Below are 20130 nucleotides of genomic sequence, written 5' to 3' on the forward strand. Positions count from 1 at the left end.
AGATATGCAAAACAGACAGGCTCTAAGTGGCTAAAACTCTTGTTTAGGCTGCATTTAAAACAATTGGATGAGTACATATTTGCACGTGGCATCAGCTGGCTTTGAAGCTGTAGTCTCAGCCTGCTGTGCAAAGATAAGCAACCTAGGCACCTGTACACAGAAGTCATTTGACTCATTTTCTATAACATTTTTCTTTCAAAATCATATCACTGCACTGAATGTAATGTGCCCATTTTCTCTGCTTTTTAAATATTTTTAGCAGTTTGAGAGTGATATATAATAAAGTGATATCTTTATTAAATTTGGGTTCACAAGAATCTTGACTCTAAGTTGATATTGGCTACATTTTCCCTGGTAAACAAGCTGAGTTACAACTGTTCCACAAATCTGAGGCTCTGTGCATTCTTTTCTAATCTTTTTTTAAAATGTTTTTCAGATTAGATCATTTTTATGCTTACTCAGTATTTCTTCCATGATCTCCAATATGTCCACAAACCTATCTAGTAATTTTTTTTCATATCAAATGTTACACTTTTGCTTTCTAGAACTTCCATTAGGTTCTTTGATTTTCACTCTCTGCTGATATTTCACGTGTGTTTGCTTATCATTTCTGATGGAATCCGAGGTTTTCGTGTTGCCTCTGTTGGTAGCTTATTTTTCTTTTTGATTAAGGGTCACGTTTTCCTGCCTATTGTGCACTGGACATTATTGCTGATAAACTGCAAGGTGTCTGGTTGTTTTGGTTCTGGCAGGCAGTTGCATCATGGTCTCACCTCCTGATCTTCTGAGACCTATTTTTATTCTATTTTAATTTTGTCCATATATTTTAAAGATTTATTTATTTGAAAGACAGAACCACATGGGGCTGGTATTGTGGCACAGCAGGTTAAAGCCCTGGCCTGAAGCACCAGCATCCCATATGGGCGCCGGTTCTAGTCCTAGATGCTCCTCTTCCAATGCAGCTCTCTGCTGTGACCTGGGAAAGCAGTGGAAGATGGCCCAAGTCCTTGGGCCCCTGCACCTACCTGGGAGACCAGGAAGAAGCACCTGGCTCCTGGCTTCAGATCAGTGCAGCTCCAGCCGTTGCAGCCATCTGGGGAGTGAACCAGTGGATGGAAGACCTCTCTGTCTCTACCTGTCTGTAACTCTTTCAAATAAATAAAATAAATCTTTAAAAAAAAAGAAAAGGCAGAACTACAGAGGGGCAGAGTGAGAAAGAGAGAGAGGTGTCTTCCATCCACTGCTTCACTCCCCAGATGTATGCAATGGCCGGAGTTGAGCCCACTTGCATCCAGGAGCTTCTTCCTGGTCCCCCACTCAGATGGAGGGGCCCAAGGAGTCAGGCCATCCTCCACTGCTTTCCCAGGCCACAGCAGAGACCTGGATTGGAAGTGGAGCAGCTTGGACTCCAACGGGTACCCATGTGGGATGCTGGACTGCAGGCGTCGGCTCCTTGTCCACACTCCTAGGGGATGCCACACATAGCCTCTCTGGGCCTGTGATGAATCCCTGAGGTGATAGTGAGTGCTCTTCACTCTGGATCAGAACTGCGGGGACTGTCAAGCCTGCCTGACCTCTGCAACCTGTGCTCCACTCTCAACCCTGGAGCCCCTACTCACTGATAGACCAGATGTCTTGACCTGGGCATGGCTGCTCAGCCAGCAGCCAAGGACACATGCAGACTTCTGGGCCACCTCTCTCTGCAGGCCCCTCTTTAGTACCCTACCGTGCAAGTACCAAACTTAGTTCTCTCCCCAGTTAGGAGAGAGTGGGCCCATATCCCTCCTCCCTGGGCCATGGTCCCCACTCTGGCATCTGTCAGGAGGCAAAAGGTGATTTGTTCGTCTTATCACAGGGGTCCTTGCCCTCAGCCCTATTATCTGTTGCAGGAACAAGAGCTCCCTCCTGGATTTGGTCCGGCCTGACAGTTTTTAGTATCAGGAAGGCAATTTCATTATTCCTTATGGATAGAAGTAGAAGATACCTACATGACTTAAATATATTGTTGGAGTCTGCATATAAGCATCCATTGGATTCCCTACTAAGAAATTATACTAATCCAAAGCCTTATTACTCAGTTTAATTTTCCTTGGAAAATTATTTCCCTTTGAAGTGTCTATTCAAACATTTTGCCCATTGTCAGTTGTTGTTTATTGTTGAGTTTTGAAACTTTTATATTCTGGCTATAAAATCCTCTGTGAAATACATGATTTGCAAATACATTTTCCAGTTTATAGCTTCTCTTTTCATTCTTTCAGTAATTTCTTTTTCATGGAGCAAAATTGTTTAGCCTCACCAAAGTCCAGTTCATCAATTTCTTTTGTGTATCAAAATTTTGGTGATATGGAAGAATGTTTTCTTAATCCAACATCTAATTGTCATCTCCTACTTTATATGCTAAAAGTTGTGTAGTTTTACAATTACATTTAGGTTTATGAACCATTTCAAGTTTTTTTTTTCTATAAAATGCTAGGTTCTTATTTTTGCAAATGGATGTCAATATCAGTTATTTATTTCTACATAAGTTATTCCACATGTAGTGGCCAGACACACACAGCTTTCATCTTGCAGTGTTGAGTGGTGAGCTATCTGCAAGAAGCTTACCTGACTGGTTTTGGCAGAAGTCTCGTGAAGTTGCTGTCAGTTGTGACCACAATAACCCCAAGGCAGGACCGGCTTTGACTTTGCTTCCAGCCTCTATCACGTGGCTGCTGATAGGCTCAGAAAATCCCTCCCGAGCTTCCCCATGTGGTGGCTAGCAGGCCTTGGTTCCTCTCCACATGAGCTTGTCCCTGTGGTGTTTAAGTGTCCTTACAACATAGCACTGACTTCCACTAGAACAAGTGATTCAAGTATCAGAGAAACCAAGATAGTGCACCCAAGATAGTAGTCACTATTTCTTACAACCTAACTGTGGGCAGTTAATTTATTTAGTGTTTTATGTGAATAGGGCTCGGTACAGCCACTCAAAACCTAGATACAGTGTGCAATGGTCAAATCAGGTTAGTTAGTATTTCCATCTCAAACTCTTAGGAAGTAGTTTTTGATTAACATATAATGCTTGTATTAATTATAGGGCACTGTGTGATATTTCAATAAATATATGTAATGTGTACTGATCAAATCCAGGTGATTAGCATTTCCATCTCCTCATTACTTTGAAGTCTTTGAGCTTTTCTCCTCTATTAATTCATAAAATGTTATTGTTAATTATAGTCACTCACTGTGCTATACAACACCAGGACTTATTTTTTTAAACCACCATGATGTCTAGTTGTTCCAGGACTGTTAAAAAGAATGTTCTATCTCCATTAAATTGCCTTTTCACTTATGTCACAAACTAATTGTCTGAATTTATGAGCTTTTGTTCTGTTCCATGGGTTGGATAATTTTATAGCAAATGATCTGTGCTAATCAAAATCCCATTTGAAGTTTGAATGACTGGGGATCAGAAGCTCTATTTCACTCTTATATAAATGCACAGAATTCTAACTCCAGCAACTCTTGTGAATGGTTTCAAAACATGCCACACTGCAGGAAAGCTTGCCCTGGGGTGGGCTGACGATGCAAGGAGGAAGGCTGTGGTTAGGAGAGGGGCCTTGCACACAGGCAGTGTTCTGCCATGACCTTTATCTCCCCCCTTTAAAGGACTGGAACCCCAAGTTTGGAGCCCCAGAGCACAGGGGCCTAGACTAAGATATTCAGCTACAATGTACATGCTGGTACTTGATGTAAAAAAAGAACCCAGCTAACCAGATCATTCACCCCCGCAGGGTTCAGTATCACTTGATTCTTAAACAAAAACTGTTTCTAAAAGTTTGATTTAAAATATCAGTGAGCTGCATATCACTCTCCCCCTCTGTAATTGATATGAGTCCATAGTACATGAAATTCAACAAAAACATTTTTCTTTTAAAAAGACTGCCTTTCCATAAACAAAATTAAAAGGCAAATAGCAAACTGAAAAAATATTTGCATTTCTTATTACAAAAAAGATTAACTTTACTACAGGGATTATTTAGAAAAGAAAAATGTGTATCAATAAAAAACAACAGAGGTTGGAGCCACTGCTCAGTAGGCTAATCCTCCGCCTTGCGGCGCCGGCACACCGGGTTCTAGTCCAGGTCGGGGCGCCGGATTCTGTCCCGGTTGCCCCTCTTCCAGGCCAGCTCTCTGCTGTGGCCCAGGAGTGCAGAGGAGGATGGCCCAAGTCCTTGGGCCCTGCACCCCATGGGAGACCAGGATAAGTACCTGGCTCCTGCCATCGGATCAGCGCGGTGTGCCGGCCTCAGTGCGCTGGCCGCGGCGGCCATTGGAGGGTGAACCAACTGCAAAAGGAAGACCTTTCTCTCTGTCTCTCTCTCTCACTGTCCACTCTGTCAAAAAAAAAAAAAAAATGACAATCATGTGATGTGCAGTGGACAAAATATGAGTAATAGGAAAATTATACTTTACTATTATAAAGTAAACAAGTTAAAATGATGGTTTTCTGCCCATTGAATTAATGAAGGAGAAAATTATATGTGGTACTGAAATAGGGCACTTTCATATACTTCTATTACAAAAGCAACAATTATTCCAACTCTTCAGTGGGTCATCCTGCAGTCTGTTATAGCAACCACACAAAGTGTCTGTACCCTTTAGCCTATGAAGTAGAAATTTCCACAAAGGTGGAAGCAAATGCTAATCAATACAAATACTGATGAGTAAATGGTAAAGTAACTCAAAACAACCTCAGAACTAAAGACTGTTGACATTTTGCAGGCTTTCAAAAAATGTGCATGGCATACTGAGATAAGCAAGGCTAGAAAAGTTTGTGCCTGCTCATGCACACACACAATGCAAACATCTTTAGGGAATATGCTGAATCAGTAAACATGGCTTTGCGTTTCCATGATTCAGAACAATTATGGATGATTTTATTGGCTTTGTATTCTCCAATAATTATAAATTTTCATTGGATAATGATACACTAATGAGATGGTAATTAAAGGAAAACTATAGTGAATCTTAAAGTTATTGCGATAATATAAGCTATTACTTCCCAGTGTATGCATTTTTATAGATGTTTGTGTTCCAAGTTTATATATTTGCATTTTTAAAGGGCAAACACTTGCATTTTAGAAAAAAATTAATTTTTGAAGCTACTTGAAAATGTTTCAGTTTCAGTAAGAGCAATAATCTGAAATATTTGTGATGTTTTTCACGCAAAGTTTAAAAACCAGGTGATTGACATGTCAATTTCATGTATATGTTAGATTATACCTCAGGAGAATGATACTCGCTCTAGCCTGACATATAAATACATCATCCACGAAGACTCTGTACCTACAATCAACAGCAACAATGTCATCCAGGAAGAATTAGACACTTTTGAGTGGGCTTTGAAGAGCTGGTCTCAGTGTACCAAACCCTGTGGTGGAGGTAACACTTGAACCCATTTATTCTATTAAAATGTAATCTTGTATAAAAGCCAATCTTGCTTTTACTTAAGGACTGTCTCTAAAGGAGTCTACAACCTGAGAAACGCCAAACCTAACCCTCAGAAGGTAACTACCAAACATCTGACCTGAAAGCTCAGAATCAGCAAAGGAAAGAATTGTTTGAAACAAGGCCTTCCCATCCAGGGTTCTTTAGGTCTTGTAGTTCCTGTTCAGTGCACTTGGGTTGTCACCTTTCTTCGCCTCTTGTACTTCCCATATCTGTGCATTTCCTTTCAGTCACAGTTCTTAATAAAAGGAGCTATTAGTTACATATGACTGTGGGACTCACTCTGCTCTGTGTCTGGAACCAGATGCTGCTCTGAATGTACATAGCAAAGCATGCATCCTTCCAATAATGACCCATGAGATTGGCACTATGGTTATCTAGCATTGTGCAGATGGTGAAACTGAAGCACAGGGAAGAGTAGTAATTTGCCCAGGACCCTAGGATTCAAACCCCAATAACCTAGCTTCTGAGCCCAAGCTCTTACTTGCTGCATTATGCTGCCTCTCTGCCTTCTCCATAGGAAATCCAGTAAGCTGTCTACCGTGTCTCTCAGTCTCTCCCATCATCCATCCTTTTATTTTGAAAAATAAACACTTTATTACCATCTGTCCCAGACAGGTCAGACAAGGCAAGAGACTATTACAAAAATGACACTAAATAATTAAGAACAAAAACACTGTTCATTGGAAGGAATGCCTAGATCAATCATTTATAATTTAAAATCCAAGATTGTAAAATATTTTTAGTTAATTGTTGAGAATGACACTTCATTATCTGTTACAGGATGCTTATTTGATTCAGATCCTCCCTTCTGCTGCATGTTAAAATTCTGCTTGGTCCCAAGATTAGTCACTATTCTTTAATATTTACAACATATGTTCCTTCCCAATCAGAATTCCTTTGCTGTTTGGGAAGGGAAAATTGGGACCACAGTCTTTTAACTAGTTAAGTTACTTCAATTTTTCATCTGAATATTTCAGTGCAATCTTTCAGGTCAATGAATGAACAATGAGCAGAAATACACTATTTACCTGAGTAAAATCCATCTGTGTCCTAATGTGCTGCCTGAAGATAACACTATTTGTATAATATTCTTGCCAAAAAAGTGAATAACCTGATTCTAATCAGTAGGAGACAGTGAAGCCTAAGTTGTTGGAAATTTTGCAGGAGTTCTGGCCTCTCCAGCTCAAAAATATTAACTGTCCTCAAAGACGAAAAGAATCTTTCAGAAACTATTTATGGTTGATAAGGGCTAGAGAGACACTACAACTAAACGCAATGTGTGATCTTTGATTGAAAACCATCACCATAAAGTACATCACAGGGACATGAGTTTCCAATGTTATGTATGTATTGGTGTTAAAATTCCTGACCATAGGAATTATACTGTGATGTTCTGCAAAAATGTGCTTGTTATATGTTCTGAAGAATTCAAAAATCAGGCTGTCTGTAACTTCCAAATAGTTCAGCAAAATAACATACAAAGTCCATGGGGAATGTGCATCATCTTCCAACGCTATTTTCCATGAACTTTTGGAAGTATACTCATAACGAGTTTTCACTAAGTTTGTGGATATTGCATATTATGAAAAATTTCTATGAGGGCTATCAAAAATTATTACACCAAAATTTATCTTGTAATTCCATTTCTGCACAAACTTTTTGAAGTCCCCTTGTGTATATATATGAAATATAGTAAATGGGTGACAGTAACAAATGGTTAATCTAGAGGTAAGGCTTCCAAGCATTCATTTGGGTTTTCCTAGCAAAAATTTTTGTAGGTTTGAAATTTTTAAAATATACTTTTCTCAAAAAACATGTATGTTTAGGTACATATGTGTACTGGTATAGAAATTTAAAGAGTAAACCTCCTTTATTAACTCCCTATGACCCTCTTATTTAACGTCTAAACATTTGTCTATCACTCAAGGCTTCAAGATCCAATCCTTTCCTCTCTTCCACCCGCTTCAAAATGATTCTTAAGCCACCTGCAGTTTTCTGTTATCATGTCCTTTGCTGTCACTCAGGTTCATTCCCTTTACCCAATACTATTAACACTCCCTTGTGGGGATTCTGGAAGTGTAATCTTGCAGGCGTTCCCTCCCCTTCCTGCAGCTAAGGTGGAGATCTTTTCCCTCTGTGTTCCTTTAGTGCCCTCTACAGTAATTTATTCACATAGCTCCATAAAATCAGCTCATTTATGTAATGTCAATGCAATTTTCATCTGTGTTTTACAGCAAACCATGTATAGTCAACTCTAGTTCATGAACAAGCACACAATTAATGTCTAATGATTTGTAATAGGAATAGATGTTTGTCCTACTGGTTAATATGTCCTTGTTCCACATTGGAATGTTTGAGTTCAGTTCCTGACTGTTGCGCAGCAGGTAATGGCTCAAGTGATTGAGTCCCTGCCCCCCAGCTTCAGTCCGGCCTGGCCATTGTAGGCATTTGGGAAGTGAACCAGCAGATGGCAGCTCACACCGTGTCTCTATCACTCAATCCCTCTTATTTTTTTAATGATAAGTAAATTATATTCTCATTTATCTTATATATTCAATAAATAGTAAGATTTTTATTTAATTGGCTTAGGACATCTAGCATCCCTTGCAATATGTAGGTTATTGTACACAATAAATATCTGTTGATGAATGATCAAATAGATAATAGCATGCATGTGATTATATTAAATTATTTTCCAGGTTTTCAGTATACTAAATACGGATGCCGCAGAAAAAGTGATAATAAAATGGTGCATCGAAGTTTCTGTGAAGCCAACAAAAAGCCAAAACCTATCAGACGAATGTGCAATATCCAAGAGTGCACACATCCACTGTAAGCATTGATTGTCTTCACCTAATTCGAAGCAGAGGTCTATATGTCTTCAGCTCTCTTTAGTTTGAATTAATTTTTAGTCAACTCTCTTGTGTACTGCTTTAAACAAACTGCAGTTCCCTGCCTTCTACCATATCCCTGCTGCACATATACTTTGTTTTGGTATCACCTTGGGAAATACTTCCAATACTGATAGATATATCTTTACTGATATTAATATCCAGGGTTTGTACCAGGGCACTTAGCAGAATCTTAAGTTTATTTTGGTGTAAAACATTTTCAAATCCATGCATAGGTTTTTTTTTCATAATATGCCTTTCTATGAACTTTTTGCAGTACCTTCTTATTTTAGCATATCTCTCAATAGTTGTCATATAACATGCTGTGATTATCGTTTTTTTCTTGAACACTTCTTCTAGAGTAAATGAATGTCTTGTTTTTCTTTATTTTTGTGATAACGTAATATTATAGTCAAAAGCTTAGTGCTCCACTACATAAAGTGTTCAACACATAAACAAAAAGATTGCAGTTGAGCAGGAAAATATGCAAGGGCTATAAATAATAATCAAATGAAAATATGTTCAACTTCACTCAAAAATTTTAAGACTCAAAAATCATTAAAAGCATAGCAGTATATAGCTAGTATCATTTTGACAAAGATTCGAAACAAAGCTTTACTACACACTATTTGCAGCAAAACTGATATGGGCATGTAGTTTGTGTTTTTACTACATTTTTAACTTTAGTTCCCACATGTGGTGTTTGCTTTCTGTGTCTGGCTCATTTCACTCAACATGATGTCGTTCTGTTCCAGTCACTTTCATGTAAATGATAGAGCTTCATTCTTTCGTATAGCTGAGTAATATTCCACTGTGTGTGTATCAAATGTTCTTGATTAATTCATCTGAAGGACACTTGTTAATTGCTTATTTTGGCTACTATGAACAGTGCGGCTACAAACATGTTGGTATAAATATCTCTTTGATATAATGTATCCATGTCTTTTGGGTATAAACCCAGTAGTGAGAGTGCTGCATCACATGGTAGATCTATTTCCAGTTATTTAAGAAATTTCTCTTCTCTGAGTATCAGTATCCTCTAAGTACTGTACACTCGTGTCTGTCAGTTTCATCTTGGTGGAGATAGTGAGATCAGAGAACAGATGCCTAGGCTTCTACCCTGCTTTCATCATGGGGTTTCTTCTCCCAGTCCTCCTTGACATTCCCACTGCCTGGCTCTAGTTGTATATAATTTCCTGCTTCCTGCATTAGTTATCTCCTTGACTCTTGGTTTTTTAATTCTTTCTTGGAGCTTCTGTCTTCCAGCAGCTTCATGAAAAAGAGTATATGAAATGTAAATTTTTTGTGTAGGACATTCTTAAAAGCCTAATAGCATAAAAGATTATGTATAGTGTCTTTCTTTTATATCACCTTGACCATTTGGAGACACACATGCATATACAATTCCAAACTAAATTTTCACTCGGAATCTTAATACTGTTCCATTGCTTTCTAGACACCAGTGTTGCTCTTGAGTAGCCAGCTGTCCTTCAGGTTTTCTTTCAAAGTTTGCAGTATCCTCTTTTGTTCTCAGTGTCCTGAAATTATCCTGATGTTCATCTTCTCTCATGCATTGTGCTGTGTACTTATAGACTTTTTATAATCAATTACTCATGGAATACACTGATTTTTGATCTGTAAAATCAAGTCAATTATAATATTCCTTATCTTGCATATTTGTGTGAAGTACAAACATTCAGAATTTACTCATGTAGCAAAATTATGACATTATTATTAACTCTAGTCACCATATTTTGTAGTGGACCTCAAAGCTTACTTTTTCTTTCTAGCTGACACTTTGTATCCTGTAACCAATATCTTTCCATTCCTACCCTCATCCCTACCTCAGCTTCTGGTGTGACCACTGCCGGGAGTTCACCTATTTTAGACTCCACACATTAGTGTGATCTGGCAGCCTTCATCTCTTTTGCTGAACATGACATCCAGTTCCACCCATGCTGTTGTGAATGGTCTTAGACTTGAAAACATTAAAGCAGTATTTTTTATTTCTGGAAGATTTTCTTCTACTTCTTTGATAACTGCTCCTCCCACCCATTTTTCAGTTTTAATTCTTTCTTGGACATTTATAGTTCAGCTGTAGTTTGGTCCAGTTGCTGAGTTTTTCCTTTTGGGCATTATATAATTTATATCCATGAGCTCTATTTGTTGATCAAGTATTCTTTTCTCAGAGTATTTGATTCTTATTTCATGGTTGCAATATATTATTTTATCACTTTTAGGATATTAAAGATTATTTCCCATTTCATGCATTATTTCTTTTCAGTACAATTCTTCCCTGCTCTTCAATTGAATTAGTCAGTGTGTAATTGAGGCATACTATTTAGTTGTCTTTTTAATTGTTTTATTTTGCTTCTTTGAAAAACTCATGGGAAGATAAAGAAAAAAGATAATATAAATCCAGGGATTAAAAAGAAAGGTTATAAAATATATTATTTTCCTTCTGCAGCATCTTTGCTACCACAAACCATGTTGGCAATCTTTGGTGTTCACAATGTACAACTCCTCTAGTTTGTCCAACTGGAAGTAAAATATATTATGGCAACCAGACTGAGCAATGTTACTCACTTTTAGAGACCTTAATAATGACTGTCATTGAATGTGATTCTCAGAGGAGATATACTCTTCATAGATGTAGATCCTTCCGATTACCAGATGGAATGGGTGCTCCCAAAGGCTCAGTAACCATGCGTAACCACATGTGGAGAACCGTCCAGAATGTTGTGCCTGTAACTTATCTGGAGAGTGCTTGGGGCACCCACATTGCAATGTCTCTTGGAAAGTCCTTCTAAAAGTGTCTCTCTGGAAATGTTTCTTCTACCCATCCCTGAATGCACACTACCTTCACCTTTAGGCAGGCCCATGGAGGACCAACAAGAAGAGCTGAGTTGGCCAAACAGGATAGATGTGTTGGGGAGCCTTCATGGCAGCAACCATAGCAATAAGAGTCATCTCAGTCAGGATATTAAAACACGAATAAACTCTTAGAGTCCATGAAAAAAAAAAAAAAAAAGGCAGCAGCCAAGTCAGTTTGTCCTGGCAAGCAACAGGTGGTTGCAATTTTTTTTTAAATTCACTTAGAGATGTTTGGCACCATTAGTCACCATGGCTGGCAGTTGCCTTTGAAAACTAACTTCACACTTGAACCTAACAGGGCAACCTTAAGATAAGGTTCAGAAACTCTCTGTCCTTGTAGATCGCCTTTGGGAGGGTGGGTGGGGTGGCAGAGAAGGCATCAGAGTCACTGAGAGGCAGAAAAACAGTAGGGCATTAACAACAAAAGCATGAAGCCTGTTATAGTTAGAAAGGCGTTTGAGGCTCCCACTCCCAGACGGCTGCTGCCAGTCCCTCTGAGAGTAAAGTCTAGGCTTTGTAACACGAGAACATAAATATTACACATCCCAATGACACTGTCTACCCTTAACCCACTACACCCACAGCTGGGTAGCGGAGGAGTGGGAACACTGCACCAAAACCTGCGGGAGTACTGGCTATCAACTCCGCACCGTCCGCTGCCTGCAGCCGCTCCAGGATGGCACCAACCGCTCAGTGCACAGCAAATTTTGTGTGGGCGACCGTCCCGAGAGCCGCCGGCCCTGTAACAGAGTGCCCTGTCCAGCCCAGTGGAAGACGGGGCCCTGGAATGAGGTGGGTGTGTGTAAGCATGTGTGATGTATTGAAATGTAGCATGAGTACAGGTAGGCTTTGTGTGAACTCAGAAAACTGAGGCGTGTTTTATAGTCACCAGAAGGAGGTAGGGAAAATTGTAGCTGCATTTAAGAGTAGGTGGGAGTAGAAACCAACCCTGTTTGGGTGTTCTGTGATTGGAGGAGTATGAAAGGTAACTGATCTGTGTGACATCTGGGTTGACTTCATGGTTTTTATGGGATTAATTCCAGACCTTTACACTGAATGGGAGTCACTCCCCATGTGGCACAGTGCTAGCTCCTCTGTTTTGTATTCTCTGTAACATTTTGTCCCAAAAACACACAGGCCTACCTGTGTTCGGGCTAGCTTGCCTGTCCCTTTTTTCCTATCATACAGTCTCTCTCCTGCCCACCAAGGCTTATCTCCATGGTCCCTGTACCACCTTCCAGGTGCTGCCTTTCCCAGCCACTTCTCTGCATCTGAAAGGCAGTGCCGCTTACCTGTAGTAAGCTGGTGAGGACAGTTCTGTGGCTCCTCCTTTTCAGGCTGTGATGCAGCAAGACCACGAGTCCTCTACTCCCCTGGACCCAGCTGGGGCCTGGCCGCTGTCCTGATGATGTTGGTGTGGCTACTTGTGCTATTGGATCTCTAACTGCAGCCTCTGTTTGTGCAGTGCTCCGTCACCTGTGGGGAAGGGACAGAGGTGAGACAGGTGATCTGCAGGGCTGCAGACCACTGCGACGGTGCGAAGCCCGAGTCGGTCAGAGCCTGTCAGCTGCCTCCCTGTAATGGTATGTGTACTACCCATGGATTTCACTGCTCCAATGAGGTTTCCTAAACTTAAAAAAAAAAAAAGGCAGAATTTCATTTCAGCATAAGCTCTAGAAGGTATGTTTGCCTATCAAGAAATCCCCAAAGGAAAATGCCCTTCAAATATCCACCCAAGAGTTCTGTAAGAACACTCTGTGGGGCAGAGCCCCTACCATTTAATTGTCATACCTGCCACAGCCCAGCCTGTTTCTTCAGTGGCAGTGGTGAGGGCTGCATCAGACATATGTGATGAACATTCATCTGGATCCACAGGGATACGTATTTTTTGTTTTCTAGCCTATTCCTTACCTGTACTGTCACATCTGTCAAAGGTATAGCATTGCAGAGGGTTCTGAACTATTTTAATACAATTACACAATTTCAACATGAGCGTGATTGATGCCATTCAGTTTTAAAGCTGTTTCCATCCATATACAGACATTTCACATATATGCCAGCCTCTGGCATTTGCCTGATCTACCAACTTGCTGACGTGCAAAAGCAGAGTATACTATAAATTGGTTTGCTATTTAAAAATATTTTTATTAATACAAAGACAATATATTTCATGCATTTCAAAGATAAAATTCTAGGAACATAAGGATATCTTCCCTCCCTCCTGCTTTTTCCTTTTAATTTTTGCAATAACATTCTTTCAATTTACTTTATAATCGCAGGCTTAATACTCTGCTAAATATAATATTCAACAAGTAAAAAGTAGAGAGCCCACTATTCCACAGAATTATAGCCAAGGGTGATAGACTATAATCCAAAGAGGTCAATTTCACTCTTCAAAATCACATTCATTTTTATTTTCTACATATTAGCTACCACTAATCAGAGAAAACATAATGTATTTGTCTTTTGTGTCTGATTATTTCATTAAGCATAAGGTCTCTACTTGCATCTATTTTGTTGAAAAAGGATTTCATTCTTATTTATGACTTAATAGTATTCCATTGTATGTGTGTATATCGCATTTTCTTAATTCAGTCATCAGTTGATGGGCATCTGGATTGATTCTGTATCTTAGCTATTGTGTTATAAACATGAGATTACTGATAACTCTTTCATGTTATTTTAAACATACATTACATTGGATAGCTTCAATCTATTGCTGTTTGCTTCTGTTATCTGTTAGCAGCTGTCTGTATCTCATTCTCTGTTTCCATTTGTGTTCCTCTCTGATTGCCATTGTTTCGCTCGCTACTTACTGTCATGTGTCCATCACACGTTACTCATGGTCTCATGGTATTCTTGCTCTCCCTCCCCAGTCTCTGCTTGTCATATAGCTATAAAAATACCTTTGACTGGGTAATTTATAACAGAAATTTATTCCTCTAAGCCTGGAGGTAGAGAAGTCCAAGATCAAAGTGCCCACAGATTTAGTGTCTGATAAGGGCTTCCTAGATACTGCCTTGTTGCTTTGTCTTCCCCTGTCAAATGAGGCCAGGGAACTGCACACAGCCTCTTTTCTAAGGGTACCAATTCCATGCACAAGGACTCCATTCTCATGCCCAAGTCACCACCCAAAGTGTCACCTTCTAGTTGCAGTCCCCTTGGGGTTAGAATTTTGGAGGGACATAAATGTTCAGACCATAGCACCCAGTGTCTGTCTCCCAGTCCCCTTGCCTGTTCTGTCTGTGACTGTTTCCCCCTCCCCTCCCCCCCCCCCCGTTTCTCCTTGGCCCACCCACGCCTCTCCACAACAACAGTTCTCCCAAATCTATGCCCAATGACAACAATGGACATTGCTTTGACATTCTAAGGATGTACAACTTGCTTTTTCTGTGGCTAGCAACACCAACATAAGGCATTGATTAAATATCGACATCTGCTAAGTGATACTTTTTCCTCCCCAAGTAAATTTTTTAGGAACTACTTTACAAAATATTTTATTTTTTTTTGAAAAGCCCAAGTTTCAAGTCTTTAAACTTTGTAGTGGTAAGAACAAGCATGGCCATGAGGGGGAGACATAGGACTTATATACTTTCCCAAGTAAAAGGTTTAATATATTTGAAGTCTTAAAAACCCAAGTTATACCCAAAAGAGCAAACAACTGAGGGAGAAACATTAAAGCTAACTGTCCCCATTAGATTTTATTCTTAATAGCTGGTAGAGCAGTGTGTTTCTGCAGATGTGCCCAAATGCCAGCAAGAACTGGATTGAGGCTGCTCTCAAGCCCAGGTGCAACGGAGGCATCAAAACTACATTGGTGTTCCCACATTCCTTCTAGCTGCTTTATTGCTCTGAAATCCAGGCCCAAATGCCAATTCCAGGAGTTTTTGCGAGGTCACATATTTTACAATATTTCAAGCAAATAGGTAATACTTTTCACCAGACTCTCACTCCAAAACTTTTAAAAAGTTTTGGGTTTCAGAGTATTTTGGATTAGGGACTCTCAACTGGGTAAAGTCTCTGCATTTATTCCAAAATCCTAAACGCCATTGGTCCCAGGCATCTCAGAGCAGGGATACCCAACCTGCGTAAGCACCAAGTGGCTTTTCGAGACCAAATGTGGGACCTTTTTCCTGAGCTGCTTAGGATGAGGCTGGAGTGGAATAAGACTAAAACGTTTCTCTAGTGATCAGTTTTGTCGTGTGACTCCATATTTTGATTGTGCTCATTGTTCGTTTGTAAAGCTCTTCTCTAGATGTAGACAAATTAAATGTATTCCTTTGCTGCTGGGTTGTGTTTTTTTCTCCGAATCTCTCTCCCTTTCCTCTTCCATACAGAAGTACACCCTGTCCTGAGGCCCAGGCTGTGACCCAGTCTCCACAGTGCCAGGGCACAAACATGTCCAGACAGGAGACCCTCAGAAAGAATAGGTCACACTTATGAGCCAGGACTCAGACCACGATTGAAGAGGGTCAAAGCATAAGGAGTATAAGGTTAACTAAGGGCCTCTCATCAAACAAAGAAAAACATTTTCTTCTTTTAAGAAGCAGGCATAGAAAAATAATTCACTGATATTTGAGGTGACCCTCACATTTAAGGGGAAACCCACTGATGTAACTCTAAGGCATTTACAGTGTAGCTAGATGATGACCTTCGCTAATAGGAAATATTCAAAAGCGTTATCCAATTAATAGGCCTACAAAGCTCAGGCCAGTACAAGTCAGTCCAGATTTGGGAAGTGGACGTAATCTTAGAACTCCAACAAAACTGGTAATTTTAGCCAGTTACCATTGCCAACTGACACACCTCTGTTTTTATTTTTCAAGCTTTCGAAAAAGTATTATCCAGTTTCTTTGGCAAGGTAAATAGTAGGTTGCTTAGCTCCCAATATGGTATTACCCAATAATGTATCTTAATTTTAAATGACTATTAAAAAATTCCACAATTTACAGTTCCTGGCATGTATTATTTGGATGCGGATCAGTCTTGCAGTGTCACATAGCTCCAGGTGCTACTCTGAGCGCTGGCTCTGCCTGTGAGAGAGAAGCAGGAACTGGACCCATCCCACAGGCTGCCCTGGAACAACTGGACAACCAGTACCTACTAACACTCCCAAGAGCGCAGGTGTTTGGATTTTTTGAAGTCCAGTTCTTATACAAGATTTTAAAATAAAATTATGTGGACATACAAATCAAGCGCTTTATGTGAGTGTTCCATTAGGTTAGTACCCTATTAACATAAAGTGCTGTCAAGTCAATGAAATACAAATTGACACACTTCACCCAAATTTGTGCTTTCAAATAAGCTGAAAATAGTTGGTAGTAAACATAAAGCTATTGTATTCCACTTGGAGCATATTCTCTTAACCAAAATGGAATTTTCATTTTTCTTTTGGTATTATTGGTATATTGTCCCAATAAGTCTTTAGTAATTTTTAATAGAGTACTGACTACAGGAAATTTAAAAGCCAGAAATAACATAAAATAATAAAAAGAGAAACAAGTTTGTGGTCAAATGGATCCTATTTTCTCATCCTAAAATCAGATGATACATTCCTACTTGACAGAAACACACTCACTGGTCTAGGACTTCTCAGGAGCTTGGGACATGGAGGTCGTTCCTTGAACAGTTGTCCCTGCACATCCACAGAGGAAAGGTCCCCAGACCTTCCTCAGATATGCAATCTGCAGATGCTATAGCGTTTGCATATGACCTTTTACTTCCTGCCTTTTACTACAAAATATAAATGTTATCCCAGTAATCCTTAAGCTGTAAAAAAATCTGTTCCTCTTTAAAATATTTTCAAGTCTACTATGAGTTGCATCCATCCAGGTAGAACCCACAACTGCCAGGGCCCAGCAGTACTTTGTAAATCAAGAGCTACTTAGTTCAGTGAATTCCTCCTGAATACTCAGATTTAATGCAACATTCATGCAGATAACTTTCATTGTTCCAGATTTCACCAAAATATTTTTAATTCATTAATTATGTTTATTTCTTGCCCTTTATTTTGACTTTTGCAGATGAGCCGTGCTTGGGAGACAAGTCCATATTCTGTCAAATGGAGGTGCTGGCTCGGTACTGCTCTATACCAGGCTACAACAAGTTATGCTGTGAGTCATGTAGCAAGCGCAGTAGCACCCTGCCCCCACCGTACCTTCTAGAAGCTGCTGAAACTCAAGAGGATACTATTCTTAGTCCTAGTGGCCTCCCTGGATCTCTAGTGGTACCCACCTCCTTGGTTCCTTACTATGCAGAGACCCCTGCTGAGAAGTCTTCCATGGGAGGTCCAAACACACACACTGCTTTCAGGCCAAATAGGAAACGTGATGGTGCTAACTTACCCCAGAAGAGAGCTCAGCAATCAGGAAGCGAGACGCTGAGGCCGGTCTCAGTACCGTCCTCTTCGCCCACCCAGAGCGGCCACCTCAGTTCAGCTTCTCAGTTGGCTGCTGCTCCCTTCCTTGCAGTCAGTAATTCAATAGGTGCTTCTTCTCAGACAAGAACCTCAAAGAAAGATGAAAAGATGATTAATAAGAGACATCCGGTAAGATCATCCAACTTAGAGAGATGAGAAAGTGACGCTAAGAAGCTAGAAGTCAGAGGGAAGCCTGGGCGACCTCCCTCTCCCCATGGTGCATACAGCTTGTTGAACGTGGAACTCTCCATCGGTCATCAACTCAGTTCATCTCCAAATAGAAGAACAAAAAGTGCTGGTTCACTTTGGAGTTGCTTTCATCCTCCTTTTGTTCTGCATTGACTTGTTTACTAGGATTAATTGGAAGAAAGCACCAAAGATTATAAGCGGAAGGAAAGTTGTGAAGTATGTTGGTCACTCTCTGTAGCAGAAAAGGGACTGGAACCATTTGTGCATATCAGCTGATTTTTATTTTAAAAAAAGTTATGGTGAAAATAAAGAGATGCCAACAGTTTACATTTTAACCAGAAATTTTGAAAATGGAGCAAAGAATTCTTAGACTTGTATTCCTATTTATCTATATTAGAAATATTGTATGAGCAAATTTGCAGCTGTTGTGTAAATACTGTATATTGCAGAAATCAGTATTATTTTAAGAGATGTGTTCTCAAGTGATTGTTTACTATATTACATTTCTGGATGTTCTAGGTGCCTGTCATTGAGTATTGCCTTATTTGACATTCCATAGGTTGATTTTCAAAGCAGAAGGTTATGAAGAAGAGGTTAGAATTATAGCTACTTACAACACAAAGAAGTTCATTGTATGGTTTTGTTGAATCAACAATGTGATACCCAAATTATAGTTTTAAAAAAAACTTCAGATATACAGATATCAGCTTATCTGTTGCCTTCTATCTTTATAATGAAAAGGGATAAGCTTGTTATCTTGGCATACTATTGGCCACAGGGAACAGTAAATGAACCTGTTCAAGATAGGAGATGCCATTGAGGTGTCCTATGTTCTTGTGTTCTTTTATTTTCCCATTGTTGGCACATACAGAGAGTTTTACTCCACGTACTGTACTAATCACCAAGGAAAGATATTTGGAAATAACTTATGTTGGTAGCTGCGAAAAGAATCATTGAACTAGAATTGACACTCAAATACAGTAGTGTTTTGGAAGGAGGTTCAAGAAAGCATTTGTCAAGGGTTGAGATATTTATTTCCTGCATGGTTCATATCCAAATGTTCACAACCACGATGCATCTGACTGCAATCATGTGCTAGTAATTTATGTCAGTGATTATCTTGCTCACGGTGAAGCCAGAAATGCTCTCAACAGGGAGTAGATGTAAAGTACTTGTATATAGAATTCAGAACCTAAGCTATTTATTAAAAGTTGATTTTTTTCTTGATAGTATTTTTATGTACTAAATATTTACACCAATATCAATGACATATTTTGGTAAACTAGAGAGACAGAAGGGATGCATGTTTTGTTCTGCTTCAATTTCTCCTGTATGAACAAAGTACCACAGCCTTCTCAAAGAGCTAAAATTGAACAAATTTTAGGTTATGCATTTTTGAAACAGTTGCTACAAAGTTGATGATTTGTTCCCCTTCAAGGAAATATAAAATATGACCTTAGCTGTCTAATGAAATAGTCGATTAGAAATTATTTTTTAAGAATGTTAAAGAGGTGAGTGCTGTCAACATGACGTTTTTGAAAGGTCAGTACCAGAACTGTCAGAGAAATGTTATGCAGAGGAAGACAGATCGGTTAGCTTTTCAAAGGACAGCATGCTCAGGCTCTTGCATTCTAACCCTTGTAAACTACCAGGCTGAGCTATTGACTCCATACCTCTAAGAATCGCTGCTACTTTGTGCAAGACTTTTGAAGGTTGAACGAATGAGGCAAATTCCAGACAGTAAAAGAATCCCTGAGCCCTAACTAGAAGTTCTTTTTTTTCCCTAAAAAATTCCCAAGAATGAAATTCTCTCTGGTTTACATGGGCATGCATTCATCTGGTCCCAGGGGAATGCTGAGATGTCACACACACACACCTCCCATTAAGATGTGCATATTCAGTGTACTTCTCATCTCTGAGCTTTCTTTTCTAAGCTACACATTCCTTTTTATCAACGTGTACACTACTGATGCTGTTGTTGTATTGGGAGCATGTAGCAATAAAATCGTTAATAGATCTGGCTCTATCTAGATTTTATCATGAGTTTTGGCAACAGATTCTTTCCACCTACAGCTTAAATGGCATTAAATTCATTTGCAACTTGTATTTGCTTTAAAGGAGATCAAATGAAGTGGTTGTATGTCTTATTTTCACATCAAGGTATGCCATACTGTTTTTAAAAAATAAAAAAAAAATAAGAGGCTGGGGGAGGTGACTTTCTACTTAACTATGCTATGTCCCTTGGAAATTAAGGAGAGGAAAGGA

General features: G+C 39.5%; 1 protein-coding gene across 12 annotated transcripts in view; it reads left to right on the forward strand.

Moving 5' to 3' along the window:
• The window catches only part of ADAMTS3 (ADAM metallopeptidase with thrombospondin type 1 motif 3), a 320013-nt gene extending 300132 nt beyond the window's left edge, over positions 1–19881 (forward strand). For all 12 annotated transcript variants that reach the window (XM_089302657.1, XM_089302661.1, XM_070048039.2 and 9 more), the window contains 5 exons: positions 5259–5424; positions 8193–8325; positions 11843–12050; positions 12724–12841; positions 17282–19881. In XM_089302657.1, coding sequence (XP_089158783.1) covers positions 5259–5424; positions 8193–8325; positions 11843–12050; positions 12724–12841; positions 17282–17832 — 1176 coding nt within the window. In that variant the 3' untranslated portion in view covers positions 17833–19881. The remainder of the gene's footprint in view (positions 1–5258; positions 5425–8192; positions 8326–11842; positions 12051–12723; positions 12842–17281) is intronic.
• The last annotated feature ends 249 nt before the right edge of the window (positions 19882–20130 follow it).

This window comes from Oryctolagus cuniculus, chromosome 8 (genome assembly GCF_051225735.1).
Source record: "Oryctolagus cuniculus isolate XC-2025 breed Fujian yellow rabbit chromosome 8, ASM5122573v1, whole genome shotgun sequence".
Lineage (NCBI taxonomy): Eukaryota > Metazoa > Chordata > Mammalia > Lagomorpha > Leporidae > Oryctolagus > Oryctolagus cuniculus.